General features: G+C 48.1%; 1 protein-coding gene across 3 annotated transcripts in view; it reads left to right on the plus strand.

Moving 5' to 3' along the window:
- The first annotated feature begins 962 nt into the window (after positions 1-962).
- The window catches only part of NOL4L (nucleolar protein 4 like), a 414,548-nt gene continuing 393,959 nt past the window's right edge, over positions 963-21,551 (plus strand). Inside the window, exon 1 of one of the 3 annotated variants that reach the window (XM_086932663.1) lies at positions 963-1,488. In XM_086932663.1, coding sequence (XP_086788789.1) covers positions 1,180-1,488 — 309 coding nt within the window. In that variant the 5' untranslated portion in view covers positions 963-1,179. The remainder of the gene's footprint in view (positions 1,489-21,551) is intronic. The other 2 variants (XM_086932661.1, XM_086932662.1) reach the window with 2 other exon arrangements.

The raw sequence follows: 21,551 nt of genomic DNA on the forward strand, positions 1-21,551 counted from the left end.
CTGAGGTGTAGCATCCTCCTGTCCCAGTGAGATGAAGTGTAGCTTTCTCCTGTCCTGGGTGAAATTAAGTACTGCCTCCTTCTAATCCCGGGTGACATCAAGTGCAGCTCCTCCTGTCACAAAGGGTGGGTGGCCTCCACCTGTCACGGAGGGTGGGGTGAAGCCTCCCGTCCCAGCCTCGCGGTGGGATGAGGTGTAGCCTCCTCCTGTCCCGGGTGAGATGACGTGCAGCCTCCTGTCCCGGGTGAGATGAAGTGCTGCCTCCTCTTTTCACGGATGGGATGGAGTGTAGCCTCCTCCCGTCCCGGGTGAAATGAAGTGCAGCCTCCTCCCGTCCCGGGTGAGATGAAGTGCTGCCTCCTGTCCCGGGTGAGATGAAGTGCTGCCTCCTCTTGTCACGGATGGGATGGGGTGTAGCCTCCTCCTGTCCCGGGTGAGATGACGTGCAGCCTCCTCTTTTCACGGATGGGATGGAGTGTAGCCTCCTCCCGTCCCGGGTGAAATGAAGTGCAGCCTCCTCCCGTCCCGGGTGAGATGAAGTGCTGCCTCCTGTCCCGGGTGAGATGAAGTGCTGCCCCCTCTTGTCACGGATGGGATGAGGTGTAGCCTCCTCCCGTCCCGGGTGAGATGAAGTGCAGCCTCCTCCTGTCACGGAAGGGATGAGGTGCAGCCTCCTCCCGTCCCGGGTGAGATGAAGTGTAGCCGCATCCTGCCCCGGGTGGGATGAGGTGTAGCCCGCCCCCTTCGCCCTCGGGCCGAGCAGGGGTGTACCAGGGGGAGGGAGGGGGCGGATTTGCACTGGTAACAGGTGGATCCCGCCGAGGAGACGCAGAGAAGGAGCCTGACAGCGGGCGGGGAGCGGAGGAGGAGGAGGAGAGGGGGCCGGGGGAGAGGGAGAGGCAGGGGAGAGGCACGGGAGCGGGACAGGAGCAGCAGGACAAGTGACAGCCAGAGCAGGCAGGCAGCGCCCGGGCGGGACAGGCGGCACAGCAGCCTCCATCGGACGGGCTCGGCGTCTCCTCGGGGCTGCCAGGCGCTGCGTGTCCCGGGCTCTGTCGGTGCCTGTCCCGGTGCCAGGCTCCAGGTGCCAGACTCCGTGTCCTGCCCGCCCTGGTGCCCGGCTCTTCGCCCCCTTTGTCCCGGGTCCTCGGACCCTCCCCGCACTCCTCGCCGCCAGGGATGTCCAGACCCACCCTGCTGCGGGGCTGGGAGTCCCGGGCTCCCGGGGACACGGAGCTCGGCCGGCGCTTCCGGGACTGGTGCCTTCGGACCTACGGGGACTCGGCCAAGACCAAGACGGTGACCCGGAGCAAGTACGAGCGGATCGCCGAGGTGCTGCGGCGGCCCGAGCCGGGCCCGGGCTCCGCCGACAGAGGCAAGTTCCAGTTCTGGGTCCGGTCCAAGGGCTTCCGGCTGGGGAGGAGCGGCGGGGAGCAGCAGAAGCCGCAGGCAGCCCAGGCCGTCTATGTGCCCGTCAAAGGGGGAACGGTTAGTGCCTGCCCGTCAGTGTCCGTGGTGCGTGTGTCCGTGTCTGTGTCCGTGTCCATCCGTCCAGTGTCTGCGGCCGCGGGGGGCAGAGCGCCGGGCCCCTAGCTTCTGCCCAACCATGGCCGTCTCTGCCCACCTTTGCCTATTTGGTTCAATCCCTGGCCCACCTCAGACCCAGCCTTGGCCATCGCTGCCCCAGCCCTGGCTATCCCAATACCCTACCTCTCTGTCCTTCTCAGCGTAACAGAAGCGCCTTTCTCTGCCCGACACCCTTCTGAACCTCTACCCCAGCTTGGTCCATATGTCCATCTCTACCCCAGCCCTGCCCAACGATGCACCATACATACCACTGTGCCCCACCCTCCCCATCTCTTCCCCAAACCTTTCCCTACTCTGCATCCCTTTCCTGTCCCTCTTTGAATCTCTGCCCTACTCTGCTGCCCGCCTAAGCCAAATACCTCTGTCCCTCTCCGCCCTATATCATTGCATCCTATTCATGGGCCCTGTTTCTCCGTGCCAGTGCCCATTTCCGTCTCTTCCTCCTGTACCCTTGTATATGTCTGGCCTACAAGTCCATCCGCCTCTATACCTGTAATCTGTCCCATACAACTGCCCCACACCCTGTCTATCTCTGTTCAACGCCTCTACCCATCTCTAACCCAGTCCACTGCCAATCTCTCCCACACCTGTCTCTGCCCACATGCATGCCAATCTCTGTCCCACTCCAATGTCTGTCTCTGTCCCACACCTGTCTATCTCTCAACCCCTCACCAGTGCCAATCTCTCTCCCACACCACTGCCCCACACCTCCTTCTCAGTCCACGGCCCTGTCCTTCCCTGACCCGACGTCACTTCCAATCTCTGCCCCCCCCCCCACTGTCCCACCTCTCTGTCCATCTCTGACCCCAGCCCACTGCTAGCCTCCCCCCCCCCCCCCACACCACTGGTCTCAGTCCCACGCCTCTGACCATCTTTAACCCAGTTGACTGCCCGTCTATCCCACACCTCTGTCAGTATGTGTCTCACGCCTATGACCATCTCTGACCCGACGCCACTTCCAATCTCTGTCCCACACTTCTGTCAACGTCTGACACCGGCAGCACAACCAATCGTGGTCTCGCATCTCTGCTCATCTTTGTCCCACTGCCTGTCTACCTCAGTTCATCTCAGTGCCACGCTGCTTGCCCAGGTCTGTCCTTCTTGCTCGTCTGTCCGCTGCCCACATCTGCCTCACAACAACACTGTCCAACAACCACCCGGACCCCCCACCCCAGCACCTTTGTCCTCTCGTGCAACCTCGGCCCCTCTCTGCATCCCGTGGCCATTGTTCACTGCAACGCTCTCTCAGCCTCGGTCCCGACAAGTACCCCACGCCCCTGTGCCACCCACCGTATGCCTCACTCTTCCCTACCCTTGCCTCTCTCTCCCTCCTCCTCCTCAGGCCGCGTTCCCTCCACGGACCCTGGTGTCGCTCCCACCCTCTATCTTCCCGCCACACAACACACACCCGCCGCACAGCCCTCCTGGCGCAAAATACCCAGAGCCATTGTGCCTATGCATATACCCCGTGCTCGCCGCCTCAGCTCGGCGCGCCCACAGGCCCCCGCCCCCTCTTGCCCCCTATCTGTTCACTCAGGGACCGTGTGCGCCCGCGGTCCGCTCTCTGCTCGTGTGTTAAGGGCAGTGGCACACGCTGCCCCACGACCCTCTGACTTCACACACTATTCTGAGTGATCCTGCTGAGAGCCCACGCCACCCGCACATATATGGAGTATATATGCGATGCTGTATGTCTGACCCACCAAACAAGGTAATCTTGGCCACTCACGGCCCCTCACGCTTACCCCTTCCTGACAGCCCCCCGACAGCCACATGATCCTTCAAACCCTTCTACCCCTTTCGCCAGCCCCGGACTTCAGCGTGCCCCCATGCCCGCCCACTGCTCTCGCAGCAAGCCTCCTAGTGCTCATGATCTACCCCTGTCCCTCCAGCCGGCAGCACGGGGGCAGGCGGCCGGGCTGTCTCTACTGTGCCCGGTGCTGGTGCTGTTCGCATCAATAAAGGCGACTGGCGGCAGCAGGTTCTTTGCTTGTCACGTGTCCTAGGTGTTCCCGTGTGTTTTTTTTTTATGGAACTGTTCCGTCCATCACTATCTCGCTGTGCCCCCGCACTGTATTCATATAGCCGCAGCAGAATGCCAGGTCAGGTGGGGCCAAAGATCTCCATCACGCCCAGCCCCCCAACCCCCAGGCGCGGGCCACGGCGCAAAGCGGGTGCTGTCAAGAGCTGTAAAAGCTCCGGGGCCGTGCTGACAGCTTCCAGGCGCGCTGCCGAGCAGCAGGCTTCCAGGCGCTGCTGACCAGTCATGCCGAATGAACGTCCAGGTCAGACCGATCAGCTCTACTGAAAGAACATTTATGCCAGGCTTGAACATCCATTCAGAATGAACTTCTAGGCGCTGCTGATCGGTCATTTCCGAATACATTTTTAGGCGCGTCTGACTAGTTGTACTGAAAGAGCTACCTACCTCTGTCCAGATGACCAGCCATAGCGATTGTGGCTTTAGGTACTGCTGACAACCACAGTGAGTGAAATACTCGGGGCTGCTTGCTAGCCACACAGAAGAAACTACTTGTCACTGCTGAATAATCGTAATGAATGCATTTCTAGGCGCTGGCCATCATTCACACATGATGTGCTTTTCTACTGTGCACACTAATCATACTTAACAAGCTTTTAAGTGCTGGTGATCAGCCATACAGCATGTATTATTGAAAAACAATCATTTTAAATTAGTTTCTAGGTGCCCCCGCTTCTCTATTTGCCTAGTGAATAAGCCTCTAGGCACTACAGCCAGGTTACAATGAAAGAGCCTCCAGGTGATGCTTACCAGCCACTCCCCCAAAGATGGGCTCTTCCCGATGGGCAGAGCATTCGTCAAAGACATCCTTTCAGCAGAGACCTTTACCGAGAGACAGGCCATCCCCAGAGGCAGACCACTCCCAAGGGACAGACTCCTCTATAAGGACACACCCCTTGAAAGGGTTATCACTTCTCCATTGCACTGCCTTATCCAGGGGCAGACTGTTCAAAGACAGAACTTGCCCGTGGACAAGCCGTTCATTTAGGCCAGACCCATCCAAAGAAGCAGATCACTCCCTGCAGACATCTTTCTTAGTGACATACCTAGCCTTCCTCACCAACAAATCCTTCTCCAGAGACAGTTCTTTCTGGAGTGTCTCTTAATGGTATGTTAACGGGACGTTAATAACCACCATTGTAAGCACCTTCTAGAAAAGGGAAGTTTCCTCTCAACCTTGCACGTTGTGAACAAGTGATATTTACAATGCCACAAGACTGACAAACTGGGGCACACAAATTAGCAGACGCATGACATTTACAGGGAAAGCCAACCAATGGTAAGTAATGGGCGGACTCTAAGCCCATGTTCTTGGTAAGCCACAAAGTGCATTACAGTAGGCTGGTCTTAAAGACCGGACAGGTCGTCCTGCCCCACTACCAGGAACGATATAGAGAGCTAATACTTCACCTTGAGGGAGAAATGGAGAGACAGTCCTAAAAAAGAAGGATAATGTAGGGACCTCGATGCCCTTTGGGTTAAGGAGAGAGAGTGACTGAGCTTGTGAGCTGCTGACCCTGAGAACAGAGTGCAGATTGGTGTTTAAACCCAAGAGAAGGGGGCAGCGCCAGTGACATCTCATAAGTCATTATCAGCGGAATACCACGCTCCAGTTCCAAGCATGTATTTCACAACTGAAGGGGTTTATTTGAAATGAGTACATATACTAAAGTGCCAGACAGTATTGATTAGAAAAAGGAAATGCAAAGACCGGAAACACAGTGAAACAGTTCACAAAAGGTAGGAGTTGGTGATGGGCATAGCCTGAGAACAAAGTCCAGAGACAGTTTCTCACGTTATTTTCATTTATTGGCAGTGACTGCTTAAGAGTTTAAATGCGGCTCAGTCATGGAGTGCTTGACTTCTTTCTGCACCAACAGATGTGCAGCCTCCTGATTCATTCAGTTTCTGCTGAAAACAGCAATAGGTTAAATTTTAAGTTATGTCTTGCGAGCAGAGCTATAAGTTAGGTATTGTCTCTCTGGGAAGTAATCTTTCCAAACTGGCTTACTAACTTTGGTGAAAGGTAACCTCTGTTAATATGTGTCTTTGGGGGTTCCAGTTTATGTAGTGTAACCCTGGAGTTGAATTGCCACACAGCCCATTTAAATCCAAATGCCGGGGCTATGTTTGAACCTCGAAAAAGAAAGTGTGGATGCTTTGTTGACTGTCTAATAAAATGCGGAATGGAGGAAAGAGATGCTGTTGTTTGAGCAAGCCTGACAGGAAGGGATCCCTTTTTAGGTTGAGCACGGGCAGCACATGCGCTGCTCAGTGAGGCATTTTGTAATCAGGTATGGACTTGAAGCTCCACCCTTTTTCCGCCCATCTTTTCAAATGACTCCTATTACTGTTGTTTCTAAATGGTTGTTTTTGATTCATGAATAGGCTTAGTAGTCTCTCCTTAGTACCTCCTTGTCTGCATTTGTAACCTCCCATAAGGTCTGGACTTTTTACTTGTGTTGTTACATAGTCTGTTTTATCTCCAGTCTGTGAGCACTATTTACTCTCACAATTTAACCCTATTGCAGGCATGAAGTGCTTTCCTCAGGGTGCCCGCTTTGACTCCGATGGCCGCGCTACGGTTTTAGAACAGCGCCCGCTTTTACATTTTTTATTGGGCCAACTTCACAAACAAATGCTTTTTTTTTGTTTTTTAAAAGCGCCCCATACCCCGCTTTCACTTTAATGCCGGCCGTGCACCTGTCTATAGGCGTGCCGTGTCTTATGAAAGGGGCATGGACGCCATTAAAGTGAAAGCGCGGCATGGGGCGCTTTTACAAAAAAAAAACATTTGTTTGTCAACTTAACAGTAAAATGCCTTTTTTTTGTAAAAGTGTCCCATACTACGCTTTCACATTAATGGCGGCTGTGCACATTTCTTTAGACAAGCCACGTCTAAAGAAAGAGGCGCATCCGCCATTAAAGTGAAAGTGCAGCATGGGGTGTTTTTACAAGCATTTGCAGTGTAATACGAGAGTTTAAGCTATTGGCATTGTAAATGACAATGCCTGTTATTTATGTTGTTTTTTAAAACATAAATAAAAAGCATCGTCATTTACATTGCCAATAGCTAAAAACTCTAGCAAATGCAAGACCTATTGCATTGCAAATGCTTGTTAGGCTGCAGCTGTCTGGTTTGCTAAAGACATCTTGGGGACATTCAGTAATGTGACCTAGGAATGCATTCCGCTTGTTGCTTACCATAGGCTTTGTGGTTTGTAACTCATATTTTCTGGGTTTTCTGGTTGCTGGCTTAATTTGCTTTTGGCTGTCCGGCTTGATTTCTCCTTCCCATTGCCCAAACCTTGTTTACTGTATTCTTCCACAAACTCAATTTATGTAAACTAGCCATTAAATCTTGTTCTTATCTAGTCACATTTGCTGTACATTCAAAGACAGAGGTCCAATGTCAAGCTCTCTGGGAGCTTGGTGTTTACTTTTTTTTCTCTGACTTCAAAGTGAGAGAATGTATGTGACAATCCTACTGAGTATCAATGCAAAGGGATAGAGTGCTTTTTTTCTAGCACACAAATAACCAAAGTGAACTGTGCTGATGTTTCAGAATATATCAGAATTAATATTGATGACAAACATTTTTTCTGTAATTCTGAAATGTGATTGAAACAAATATTTGAATATTATCAAAACACATCAATATGCTAGGTGATGTTAAATATTTACACACATTATCGTTTGTGTGCAGTAAAACCATATTCCGGTGCAAGTGCAATGGTCATTTCAATTGAAAATGTGTTGTCTGTAATGACAGTGCACTACCACACCATGCATACTCCACACTATGCCACTCTACTCCACTCTATGCCTTTCCACTCCATTCAACCACAATCCAATCCACTCCACTCTACGACATGCAATCCACTCTGTGCTCTTCCACTCTTAAGACTCTCTACAACACGCCGCGCAACTCCACGCATTTAACTCCACGACACAACCTGCCACTCCATTCTTCATCCCTCCACTACACACCACTTACCCCAATCTACTACAATGTACTCCAATCTACCCCAGCCCCACTACCTTGCTACAATCTACCTGTCTACCCGCTCCAACCAACCCCACTACACCCCAATCCACTCCACTCTAACCGACCCCACCCACTCCACCTCAATCTACCCACCCCAATTGGCCCCACTTTAATCTACCCCACTATACCCCCACTCCGCCCCACCTCACTGCAATCTACCCTACCCCACAGTACCACACCCCCCACCCCACTAAAATCCAACCCACTGCCCTCCAATTTACCTCACTCTAAACTCAAATCATCCCTGTTCAATTTACTCCACTCTAGTCTATTCCACACTATTCCAATTTACCCTACTGTAATCCACCCAGTCTCCTCCACCCCACCCTAATCTACCCCACTCCACTCCAATCTATCCAACTCCAGTCTACCCTATTCCAATCTCCTCTACTTCACTCTACCCCAATCTACTCTAGTCCACTCTACCGACTTTACACATTCCATTCCACCCTACCCCCTTTACCCCAATCTACCCCACTCCCTTCCACTCTCATCTACCCGACCCACTCCATCCCAAACTACCCTACTCCAATCTACCCCATCCAATCAGCTCCACTCCAATCTACCCCACTCCAGGCTACTCCAATTTACTTCACACCAATGGACCCCACCCTACCTCAAACTACCCCACCTCAATCTACCCCACCCCATCCCAATTTATCCCACACCATCCCAATATACCCCATACAACTCTATCCAACTCCACTCAAATCCACCCCACTCCCCTCTAATCTACCCCACTCCAATCTACCCCACTTCACTCCAATCTACTCTACCATAATCCACTCAATGCATCCCACTCCAATCGACCCCACTCCATTCTACCTACTCCAGCCTAATCTACCTCACTCCACTCCAATATACTTCTCTCCACTCCTATCTAACCCACTCCACTCCAATCTACTCTAGTCCACTGCACTCCACTCTACCCCAATCTACCCCAGTATATCCCACTCCACTCGACTGCGATCTACCCATGACAATCTACCCCACCTAAAATAAATCTACCCCACTCAAATATACCCCAATCTACTCCATTCCAAACTGCTTCACTCCACTTCAATCTACCCTACACTATCCCTCTCCAGTCTACCCCACACCACGCCAATCTACCTCAATTCCCCTATCTACCCACTCCACTCCCTATTCCATTCTATTCTACCATACTATAATCCACTCAATCTACCTCCACTCCAATCTATTCCAACTTCACTCTAGTCTGCCCCACTCCACTCCAATCTACCCCACTATACTCCAATCCACCACAATATATCCCACCCCACTCTATCCCAGTCTGTCCCGATCTACCCTACTCTTATTTACCCCACTCTGATCTACCCCAATCGACTTCACTCCAGTCTACCCCACTCTGCCCCAATCTATCCCACTCCACCACAATCTACCCCACTTCAATCTACCCCACTCTAATCTACCCAACTCCCTCACTTCAATCTACCTCAATCCACCCTAATACAATCTACCTCAATCCTCCCCACTTCGGTTTACCCCAATCCACCCACTCCATTCTAACCAACTCTATCCCACTCCACTCTGCTCCAATCTACCCACTGCACTCTACCTAGCCAATAGCTCTCGCAAAGGTGAGAGCTAATGCCTTTGCCACTGTATATTAGTATAGGGTGGTCTGACGTGCTTTACAGAAGCCTTTAATGAATCAAGCTCACTGCTGTAGTCCACAGCTTACCTGCAACTTTCCCCTGCACTTCACGCTCACCATGCATTGCAGCCTTGATGTGATGCTGTCTCCTCGGCCCTTAAATCGCTCTGCAATGCATACATCATTTGGAAGTCACTGTGGGAGCCTGTTCGGACAAGTAGCTTCGGGAAATCTGCTGTGCAGGTAGCTGGCTTGGACCGCACTTGTCACCTCTCTGATCAAAGGGTGGTACTAACACCTAGGCAAAGCAACAGTTTTACCCTTATCCTCCCGTAGTCGTTCATAACCTAATTTCAGTACCTAAAACAAATCCAGCTACTGAAATTAACGTCTTAAAAATATTTGTACAGATTTTTGCAGTCACCACAACTATCTCCCACAACTATCTCCCTTCGACGGGTAAACTATTTTTAGTCTTATTTACTAAAGGGTTAAAGTTAATAAAAACTGAAGTTGACATTTAGCACATTTTGCATTTATTTTTAATTTGTGATTCTTTCAGGGTAATTACACAGAGATTTAATTTTAAGTAAATACTTATGGGCAGATTTACAAGCCCCTTACAACACTTTTACGCCGCTGTTGCGTCACTTTTGTGATGCAGCAGCGGCGTAAACCATGTGCCACGTTGCGCCTTATTTACAACATGGCGCATCTAGGGAGATGCGCCATGTTGTAAAGCCCTGCGCCACATGAAACGTGTGTCAGGTTTCATGTGGGCGTTCCGGCGCCGGAACGCCACGACTGAGTCACTTTTACGGCCATGTTGCGTCAAAACCCTGCGCCTGCTTGAAGCAGGCGCAAGGCTTGACGCACCATGTTGGAAATATGCAGGGTTGGAACAGTGCTGGAGTTGCGTCACGGGAGCGACGCAACTCCAGCACTGCGCCAACCTTACGCCGGCAGATGTGTCACCCATCCTTGTGCCAACATTGTAAATGTGGCGCATCTGTGGTGGCGCAAGGGTAAACTTGCGTGACGCATCTTTCCTGGCGCATCCCCGCTGATTTGCAGGGATGCTCCAGGAAACATAAATCTGCCCCTTAGACCCTACCGCCATTGATTTATTTGCTGTTGCATTTTTCAGTTATAACGTATGTCGCTTCCTCATCACATTTACAGAGCTGCTGCACTGCCCTTCCAGCCTGCTGCCAAACTGAACCAACGAGACCTAGGAGTCCTCACTTGCATGTGTGCAAAGGAGTTCAGTTAGTGCCAGCTACTCATTACAGAAGTTGCAGGCCTGACATTGGCAGCAGATGGTGTAACTGAGTTATATCTCAGAAACGCTTTGCTACAGTCGAAAACATAGTCTAGCACATTACGTGAAGTACAGGTGAAAAGCAAATTGCTGCAGATGGCTTAGGTACTGAACCAGAATTGTGCCACAGTAAAGGACTGCCGATTTGGAAGAACTGTGCAATTAGCCAGGTCACTGAGGGACCGTGGTGGACCACCTAGAGGCCAAAGGCTGGCCCAAAACCCATCCTTGAAGCTGACTCGGAACAACCTGATCACGTGGCACAGATGGATGCTCAGGATCCCCTGCTGGGTCAGTGGATGCTCACTGAAAATGCCGCACACTCTAGTGTCCTAACCCTCCCTGCTCCAATTTCCTCTTGACAGTGTTCCTCAGGCTCCTTGGAAAGGCTTGGCTGCTGGTGCAGTACGCCAGAGGTACTGCGTTTGTCAAGATTAGGCGAGGATGGTGATATATGAGGCAAAGCAGCAAGAGACACAGAGTTCCTAGTATGATAAAGAAGTAGTAAGCCAAAGTCCATGTACCACTGCCAGTGTTGGGACTTCATATGACTAGATGGGTGAAGTCTAATAAATGACCCAAGTACTACTACTTCAGGAACCAAGTGTATACAAATGCCAGTGATGCAACTGCTGTGCCGTAACCGGTGCCCTGATTGGGACCTTTTCTAGTGACAGATTCCCTGTAGAAGGTCTTTTCAAACTAGTAATCCAATGTCTTGTCTGTGTGCATGAGAGCTAACTTAAATCGATTCAAAAGCTTTATTCGAGGATTTATCTCATAAAAGCACAACTATACATTTAAAATACATAATTAAACACATGTTCCTCGTTAAATGCAATAGTTTTAAAAGAAAAACATACACAATTAGTTAAAAACAAAGGATATAGAATATGATACATATTTACATCGGGCCGGTATGGATACTCCATTCGGTATGCTTTTGGGAACAGCCCTCCTTCTAATGGACCATGCCCAACCCAAATACTTGGCTGTTGCTAAAACTATAGGCAAATGGGTGGAGGTACATATGATTCGTAAGGCCTCTACACCCCTAGATGTTCCTAAACTTTTGCAAACAGGAACTAACCAGACTTTCCTCGGGATCTCGTAGGCCTTACAGTGGAATAAGAAATGACCTATGCTTTCTTTTGGAGCTCCACAAGCTGGACAATGTAGAGAGGAGGAGCTCCTCCACCTACCTGTCAAAGATCTCACTGGAAGGGCACCTGATCTTAACTGGAAGAAAAGCTTTCTGTCCCCAGGATTGGTTATGCTATGATAACTTAAATGAATATTGAATGACTTGCATGTTCTGCTCATGTTATTGCTCAAGGTTAATGGTTTGATGAGTGCCTTAACAAGATGTTAAGGAGAAGGAAGGTGCATTTGACAAGCTCATAAGTCGAACTAGGATCCCCAGTACCATGCTTAATCTTCACCCACTGGGACCAAGGTGGACCAAGAGGGACATGGGCTGAGACCCTTTAAAGCTTTCTTTGTACATGCTGTGCTAGGCCGACTATCGTTAGTCAAGAGAGGTGAGAAAGATATGTGTTGGAACTCAAACAGAAGTTGCTGAAATTTTTGAAGGCACAGAAGAACTCCGTGCTCACCAATAGCGGATCAAATGAGAGTAGGATTGTAAATCAACAATAAACCGCTATCAGGAGAGCTTAGGCATGTGAATTATTGAGCCACCATAGCTGTGGAGTATAAGTGTACTAATTCTCAAGGTATACTTAAAAAGATAACTAAGGTTAGGTTCAACATAACGGCTACCGACTGGTGAAATTTGGACATCACATGGTGGAGGGAAGGCACATCCTCTCTAAGTCAATATCATTGTGATCATTTACAAAGAGACACCAAAGATATAGATTCATCTGAAGAAATGTTTGAGGCACAGATGGTATTATGGAAATTGTATTATGGAATTCCGAACTTTGGTCTTCCGCCTCTCTTTTCTCTAATTGGTGGACTGTACCAAGGCCTCCTGTTGGCTGAAGGAGACTCTCTGTAAAGCACTTGTGCTGAACGCCATTGATTTTGGGTAGGAGTTACTTGTCATTAGACAGCATGACTGGCCATCGGTTGAGAAGGTATGCGCCACTCTTGTTTGGGGGTTTTACCTCAGATCTCGCTACTCTTATTTCACTGCGTCAATAGTTCAGCGAATTGTAAAAAGCTGATGTAGCTGAAGCAAACGATAGGTGAACATGCAAAGGGCCATCTCTCTTCAAGGTCTCACTTTCACAGTGGGGAATAAACTCAGAATTCCACAGAAATGTTGATAGACTTTCTTGAAAGTGCACCTAGAAGAGGAATAGTATAGGGCTATCTTGTTACTATTCATGGCGACTGGTAAAAGCCTTGATTAAGGGCTGCATTCCAAGGCATTCCATCTTTTTGTGCAAACATACCTGCAGCCTCCGAATTTTTTTTCTTATATCAAAGGTTTAAGAAATTGGAGTTTTGATTGAGGGGAGTGAAAACCCTTCTCAGGTAACAACTACAACCCTTGTCAGAGTGAAACACAGAAATCACCAAATTAACCTGTGCTTGACCCTCTGATAGCTTGGAACAAAAGAACCCAGGCTTAACTTAGAGGCAATATGTAACGTATTAATGCAGCACACAAACAGAAATAAAGTGAAAACACAACACAATAGATATTCCTCACTAATTTCGAGAAACAGGGTAAAACCTAAAAAAATAAAATAAGACCAAAACAACAAAAATGCAATTAGTGGAACCAGGGATATGTAGTTGTAAAGGTTTAAGTAAAAATAGCACCAAGAAGCAGAGAGTGCTATCTGGTGGCGCTAAACTGGGAAAATTATAATTTCAGGCTGATGGTTATGGAGTCCGTGATGAATACAGAGACAAGGTTAGTCCTGTTGAAAAAGTTATCTCCTCAAAGTCTGGTGTGCAGAGTTCAAAACTTCAGGATTTCACAGGAGGAGCTCAACTGATGCTAGCCAAGAGCCCAGGATCTGGGAAGGCACCTGCTAGAGATCAGGAATTCACTCTGGCAAAGGCCACCAGGGCTCAGGCAGGTCCAGGCGGGGTAAGTTGAAGTAAGTCAATTGGGCAGTTGCAAGGAGGCCTCAGGAGCTTGTTTTCACCCTGTTGCTTAGAACAGGTCAGCCAATTGACCCTTGGAGTCACTTAGGTAAGCCTGAGATGAAGGGAGCAAGTCTAGTCTTCCTTCTCAGAGAGCAGGGCAGGACTCCAGCAGTAGGGCAGGTCCTCTGAAGGACAAGGCAGCGCTCAAGCATCAATGCAGTTCTCTGTGGAACAAAGCAGGTCTCAAGCAGCAGGACAGTCCTCTGGCAGCAGCATGGTAGTCTGCTGAAGAATAGGGAGGCTTCAAGCAGCACAGCAGTCCGAAGAATAAAGCAGGCCTCAAGCAGCAGGGCAGTTATCTGGTGAACAAGGCAGGCCTTAAGCAGCGAGGTATTCCTCTGGTAGCAGTACTATAGTCCTCTGAACAACAAGGGAGGCCACAAGCAATAGGGCAGTATTTTAGGTAAGAAGACAGTCGTTCTTCTGTAATGTTCACAGGTTCATGAGTATACTGATGAGTGGATCAGGAGGTCCAACATTTGAAGTGGAGGAAACTTCTAGTCTACCCCCACATCTAGTTCTGGAAAGTTCCTCTCTTCCCCTGGTCAGGCCACAAGAGGTCTAGGGTGACAAAGGCTGGAGGCAGTCCTTTGAAATGTAAGTGGGGCAGGGAATAGCTTGGCCCCCCCTATAATGGCAGTTTGGCCCTGTCGCCGCCACACCCAGGTCATACTTCCCACTGTCTGGACCATTACGCATTCCTGATGGGGGAGGAATAAATGGGCCAAGGCGGCTGGAAACTACTAGATGGCCTCAGAAAGTTAAGATCAGGAAATGCTAACTTTCTAAAAGTAGCATTTTCTAAATTGTAATCTAAAATCCAACTTTACCATTAAAGGGGGGTTTAAATTATAATTCATTTGAGTCTAATCATGACATTCCTATCTGCTCCCAATCAAACGTTAGCACTTATTAAATGCAATAAGGTAACTCCATTTTATCCACATGTTGTACTTATTAAATACAGTGCGGCCTGCCCCATGGGCAGTGTAAGGCTTATTTTAGGGGTAGTTCATATGTTTTCAAAAGGAAGGGTTAGACCTGGTAAAAGTTTAATTTTGCTAGGTCGAATTAGAAGTTTAAAACTGCACCACTGCCTGTAATGGCATGCCTAAGACATGTTTTTTAAAAGGCTGCTTTTACTGGGTGGCACAATCAGTGCTGCTGGCCACTAGTAGCATTTAATTTAGAGGCTGTGGATACACGTGGCACATGTAAATTAAATGTACCAGTCAGCTGTAAGCCAGTTGTGCCATGTTTTAGGCAGAAAGCAATTTAGCACTGGTTAGCAGTGGTAAAGGGCCTAGAATCCTAAATGCCAACAAAAGTGGGTTCAGAAAACAGGAAGGGTGAAGGCAAAATGTGTGGGGGTTACCCTGCAGAGAGGGCTTAGTACAACACCTGGGAAGTATTCTTTATGCTTTGTTAGTGGCAGCCTGTTTTATTTAGAATTACTTTTGAATTACATGTACTACTATGCAACCTTTTGATTGCATTTCCATGGATTAACTTCAATATTAAACCTACAGTCATTTAGTTAAAAATCATTGTTATTCCGGAAAGGCGCAATAGTAAATGGTTTCCTGTTTGCCTGTGGAAATGAGGAATGCAAAAAAGAACTACATTTGTGTGAATGTTTCCTAGCCCTTTTCAATAAGGTGGCCCCTTCAATGCTTCACCACTTATTTTTGTGTCAACTTTAGTAGTTTAGCTTGGATACAACCTTCTTGTCTAGTGTCCGTCCAGCCTATGCTTAATTCGTTTAAAAGAAATGAAGGGCATGGGTCCGGAGTATTTTAGGAGCCTATCGCTGGTGGTGCTGAATACTACAGTTGTCAAAACCAAGGTGGCCTAGTCTTGATTCCACCTCATGCCTCCTTCATCCAACACCATTCCTGCACTCTTTCAGGTACTTTTTTGTGCTTGCTTTCTATAGTATTTCATGTTTTTAGGTCTCTCTAAATTCCTGGTCAACAGTCTTAAAATAAGAAAATGGCAGTTTGCTTCCTTTTGGGACAAGTAGACATGATTTTGTATCTTTCCATTTGACCACATTGCAGTGGCTTCCTTTAGAGAAACAAATTACATTTTTAAGCTCTCTCCATTGTTCAATGTGCAATTAATGTCTAATATGCGTACAATCTTTTGTGACATAATACGCTTTATATTCTCAAACCCTCCTCTGGTTCTCCTCACACTTAGAATTTGCCGGGCTAGTTGGGGACATTGTTAGGTCTCTCGTTGTGCCACCATGTTGTAAGAATTTCTTGTAATCCGAATCCACCTTATAACAGACCATAAAAGGGTCTACAAGCGGGGTCAAAACTAATTTCTTTATCTGCTTTAGTGCGTAGCCTTTCCAACTTTAGTCACTTAGCAGGTCCTCCAGCACTAGAACACCTTCACAATAATGGTGCGCTCTATATAAGTCAGTCATAGAAATACCAATACAAGCATAAAAGAAGTCAACCAAAAGCAGCGAGTAAATTATCAAAAAGTAAAACGTTTGTCCTGGAATACCGTCAATCACCTACAATAAGTATGTACAAAGCCCCACTGAAACGTCATGGATTTTGAAACCACTTTCTAAATTGTTCCATTATTGTGTCCTAGCCCTAAAAAGACCTAGTCATCAACCCCTCAACTGTTGGTCTGGACCCTACCACCATGCTGCTCACAACACATGGCAAGTGTCGAGTCGGATGGTACAATACCACTGAATCTTTTGTGAACGGATAAAGCGATCCCTGCCCATTCAAACATTTGAACATCATACTTAGGGCCAGTTGTAGAGCTGGGTGGTAAAGAAACATCATTTCATTTCAGGAAGTGCCAAATCTGGATGAGAATTCAAGACATGAATTTACTCTAATACACCATAGCTACAGTGGAAGTTGAGTCTTTTGTGAAGCTGAGTGGGTCCAGCAGGTTACAACGTTTGAATATCATAGGGCCTGATCTAGAGTTGGGTGGTAACCAAAATTCCATTGAATATTTTAAGAATTTAGCACTTCTTCCACAAACCTGTGAATTTTTACTTACCAGCCAAATCTAAATCTGACCATTCGTATCTGAGTTATGACTGAGACCCAACCATAATGCCAGCTTTCTAAGACCAAATGTGAAGTGTCCAGAAGTATTCTACACCCTCTGAAGCCTGTTTGCTGTTTTGTTATCAGGAAGTCAGGGAGTAAATCACAGTAGCATAATTGAACTGTGCATTCTTGCCACCGGAGGTATATGTGGGCCCTATGGCCTGATAACTGCTCCAATACATTGAGTCAAGAGGTGCGCCAAAGAAAAACCATTGTTGTAACCCTAACAATTTTTGGACATAGACTCTTACTTCAGAACCTTGGATCAACTTGCGACCACTGCCACTGAAAGAACTGAATTTGCTGCTTACACAGGCCTTATACCTTCCGGCGGACTCCGTTTCCCACTCTGATTCCCCAATTATTTGTGCTCATATCTTTTGAACGGCTGTGAGCACAGAGACCCCGTTTTGCCACTTTGTATATTATTTGCTATGCAAACTTACAACCGTAACTAAAGCAGACTACTGTGACTTTATTTGACATTGAAGTAGAGTGGTACATTGTATGTCAATCCACTGCACGTCCTTCTGCCGAGCGTTGGTGTTGTTGTTTGACCACACTGCCATTAGTCCTCAGATAAGGCATGGGAGACCTTTGACTTTGGCAGCAAAGAGGCTGGAGAAGCCAGTTTTGATTGCTCAGTGGATTAAGGCACCCACTGCAGGGATCTGACCACACAGTGACAGCCTTCAATTCCAGTGGGTCAGCTCAGCCTTCGATGCTCTTAAGGTGCCACTGAGTTAGGTAATGATAATCATCAGTCATACAATGCCAGGAAAACCAATGAGGTGAACTTGCACATCACAAAAGACACATTTTAAGCCGACTAAGGGATACCCAGTTCTCCCTTTTTCAGGTATGGGTTTTGACAGTAGAGCTGTGTAGGAAAGTGTCTCATTTTGACATGGTAACCCCCCCCTTTTAGTTCACTGGTACCAATGCTTTTGGATGGAAGTGCCCTGGGTCCCTGCTAACTAGGTCAAAGTGCCAGTGCTCTTTCCCTAAAATGATACAAATGTTAATTGTAACCCAATTGGCAAGGACTTAAGCACCCCTGTGAGTCCCTGTTAAATGTTACCCCTGGTACCCAGGGCATGGGTACTAAAGATTGTCTCTATGGGCTGCATCATGTATTATGCCACCTGAAGGAACCCACACACAAACTGCATGCAGACTGCCATGGCAGGATGCGTGAAATGATGCAAACCATTCCGACAACACAACATCGCCTACTCCCTATATGCAATGCCCAAGTACACTGCATGTACAATATGTAAGTCACCCCACAACAAACCTTTAGAGCCCTAAGGAAGGGTACGTTATAGTATGTGATAGCACATCTGCATGAACAGATATGCCCCTCTGATGCCTAGCACCATTACTAGTTATTGCAAGTGATCATGAAGTCATTTTAAAGGTATGTACCGGGCATTGGTCATTACGAGTTACCCAGTTACATAATGGCTTCACTGAAAATAATGGTGTTTGGTATCAAACATCTCATCTTAATAAATCCGTACTGATGCCAGTATTAGATTTAAGAAGACATGCACCCAGAGGGCACCTTAGAGGTGACGCTTGCAACCCTTACTAGTCTCCTAGTGTTTTGGTTGACTGGTATCTTTCAGCCTGCCACCACAGACGAGTTTCCGACCCTCTGCAATGGAGTGCCTGCACACTCAGAAGTCAGGAACAGTGTCTGCTTGGCGGAAGGTATCACCGCCTCCAGCAGAATGTCTAGTGATTTAGCAAATCAAGGCCAGAGGCTTCAAAGCCTCTGGTGCCTTTGATATGCGACCCCGGCTTCACCCAAGACCCGGGGTATGCCCCCCCTTGCCATGGGGCCCATCTGGCACCAGAGCAGGCAGGAAATTCGATATTCAGGAGTCGTGTTTCACTCACAGACTAGTCTCACTCTTAAGGTGGGCTACCTGAGGTGGACAGCCAAAGAAGGGTTTCAGCATTTGGTTTTGGTGAAGTAGGACTTCTGGCTCAGGGTTATGCCCACTCCCCACTGGATGTGGTCATAGAGGGGGTGCAGTCACCCCAGTGGTAGGTAGCCCATTGGCTACTACTATATACTCCCCTAAACGCCTCTAAATTGAGTATTTAGGGGTCTCCACAACACCAGTCTGACATATTCAACTTTCTGGAAACGTAAGATGACAAAAGAGACGACACAGTGAAAACTAAGGACCTGCACCAAAATTGTTGCGAAACCCTTCCTGGCTGCTTGCTGCTTGACAGTTGCAAAGACCCACTCGTCCTGCAGCTCTGCATCCTTCCCAACACTTGGAGGACTGCCCAGCACTTCACCTACCAGCTATCATCTCCCTTGGGGTGGAGAAGGACTCCACCTGCATCTGCAGGCACAGACTGCATCTGCCCGGTTCACTGTGCTGTTGGCCATCGGGCACACTGAGGGAGCAACACTTCAGGAGGAGGTTTTTTGGCTCTGGGAGGTCAGCCCTGTCTCACGGCTGAGTTTCACGATGCCAGACCCTCCAGGAGCTCCCCTGCACCAATACCCTGAGTACCGGGTCACTTGCCCAACCAAGGCTTGTTCGACATCCAGCGCGGGCGCCACCACCTTGGAAGCCTATCTGAACGTCCAGGGACTTGAGGACAGATGAGGTCCATGCCCAGAGTCACCCTGCTGTTTTGTTTCCTTTGCTGCTGCAGAACTGCCCAACAAACCTTGATATCCTTAAACTCCAGTACCCAGCCAGCCAAGACCCTCTGCACCAGAGCTCCACAGCCCGGGGAGGACCCCTTGGCCTAGGGGTCCTCACAACCTGAACCCCTCTTCGGGTTCACCCAGTTTGCCCCGAAGTCCCACCTTCCAGCTTTTGGTTCAAGTCCCCCTAGACTTATTCGGTGTAGTGCTCAAACCTACCATCCCGACCAGCAACTCTTTTTTTTTCCTTTGGAATTTTATATAGCGCGAACTTGACCCGAAGGCATCCGGTATCAGAGCGCTCTACATAGCACCAGTTGTGTTACATGAGGACACATTCATTGATGTTAGGCACAAGGAGATTCAGTGATTTGCCCAAAATCACAAGATTTTCAGCGTCATTGCCGAGACTCAAACACGGTTCCCCAGATTCGAGGTCCACCGCCCTAGCCGTTAGGCCAACTCCTCTCCCCACCTCTGCACTTGGACCCTCTAGGACAGGTAACCCAAAACTGCTGGTGGTTCTTTGGACCTTGACCCCCTAGCACCTTAAGTCCAAATGAGCACCCCCGAACTTTGACTGCAAGTATGTGTTTGCTGTATATGTTTTTCTTCCTATAGGATAACATTACCCTGCTCAAGGCTCATACCTGCAAAACAATTATTTGAGTATTTTTTCGTGTTCTCTTTAAAAATCAATTACCCCGAAAGTATTTGTCATTCTAAAGATCTTGGTGTCTAAATTCATATAAAAACATACGTTATTTTTATTCATTGGTCTCGGATTTCTTATTGAGTGTGTGAACCATTTATTGACTGTGTGTACAACAAATGCTTAACACTCTTTTCAGATAAACCTAAGCTGCTCTACCATACTACAACAAATAGAGCACTTGGATTATTAAACTAAGCCCTGCAGTCACATGTGGGTCTTCTGGACTTTTTGCATGGTGTGCCCTTACATTGGCAACACTACATAAAAAGAGCCAGCTTCCTACATTTACACCCCCACCCCAAAAGGAAAGAGGATGATACTAAATTCCCCAAGAGAGTCTTCATCATGTAAGTTGAAGAACCTGGAAAGGCCATCTGCATTGGCGTGGTCAGTCACAGGTCGGTGTTCCACTGTAAAGTCAATTCACTTTAGGGAGATGGGCCACCTCAACAGTTTGGGATTTTCACCTTACTTTTCCATTAACCACCTGAGAGGCCTTCTGGTCAGTTTGAACAAGGAGGTGAGTACTAAAGAGGTATGGTCTCAACTTCTCCAGTGACCAAACCACAGCAAAGGTTTTCCTCTCTATGTCACTCCAACGCTGTTCTCTAACCTCCTGTTAATAAAAGCAATAGGCTGGTTCTGTCTTTCGTCAGTCTGGGATAGGACTGCTCAAGGGCATTACTCTGGACAATAAATTGCTTAGAGTAATCTGGGGCTTTTAGAATGGGTGCTAAACACATTGCTTCTTTCAGGGTGTTGAAAGCCTTTTGAAAGCTCACTGTCCAGTTAACTTTCTTTGGTTGCTTCTTGGAGGTCAGTTCTGTGAGGGGTGCCACAATGGTATCATACCCCATCACAAACCTCCGGTAGTACTCAGTCAAGCCAAAGAATGCCCTGAGTCTTGGTTGTTGGAGCCATCCAGTCCAAAATAGTCTAGATCTTGGGTTTTAAGGGTTGAATTTAGCCTGCACCTACAAGGTGACCCAACTATACAACTGATCCCTGTGCTATCTGGCACTCGCTGGCCTTAATAGTGTGACCTGCTTTTTACAGAGTCTCGAGTACCTTTCTGAGATGGATTAGGTGATCCTGCCAAGTGGAGCTATAGACTGCAATATCACCTAGATATGTTGCACCAAAAGACTCCAGCTCAGCCAGGACTTTGTTTGCCAACCTCTGGAAAGTTTAGACCAAATGGCCTCGGCCTCACAATGAACTAGTAATGTCCATCTGGAGTCGAGAATGCCGATTTTTCTTTGGCTCCTGTGGTGAGCCCAATTTGCCAGTGCCCTGATGTCAAGTCAAAGGTACAGA

Source organism: Lissotriton vulgaris, chromosome 7 (assembly GCF_964263255.1).
Source record: "Lissotriton vulgaris chromosome 7, aLisVul1.2, whole genome shotgun sequence".
NCBI classification, from domain to species: domain Eukaryota; kingdom Metazoa; phylum Chordata; class Amphibia; order Caudata; family Salamandridae; genus Lissotriton; species Lissotriton vulgaris.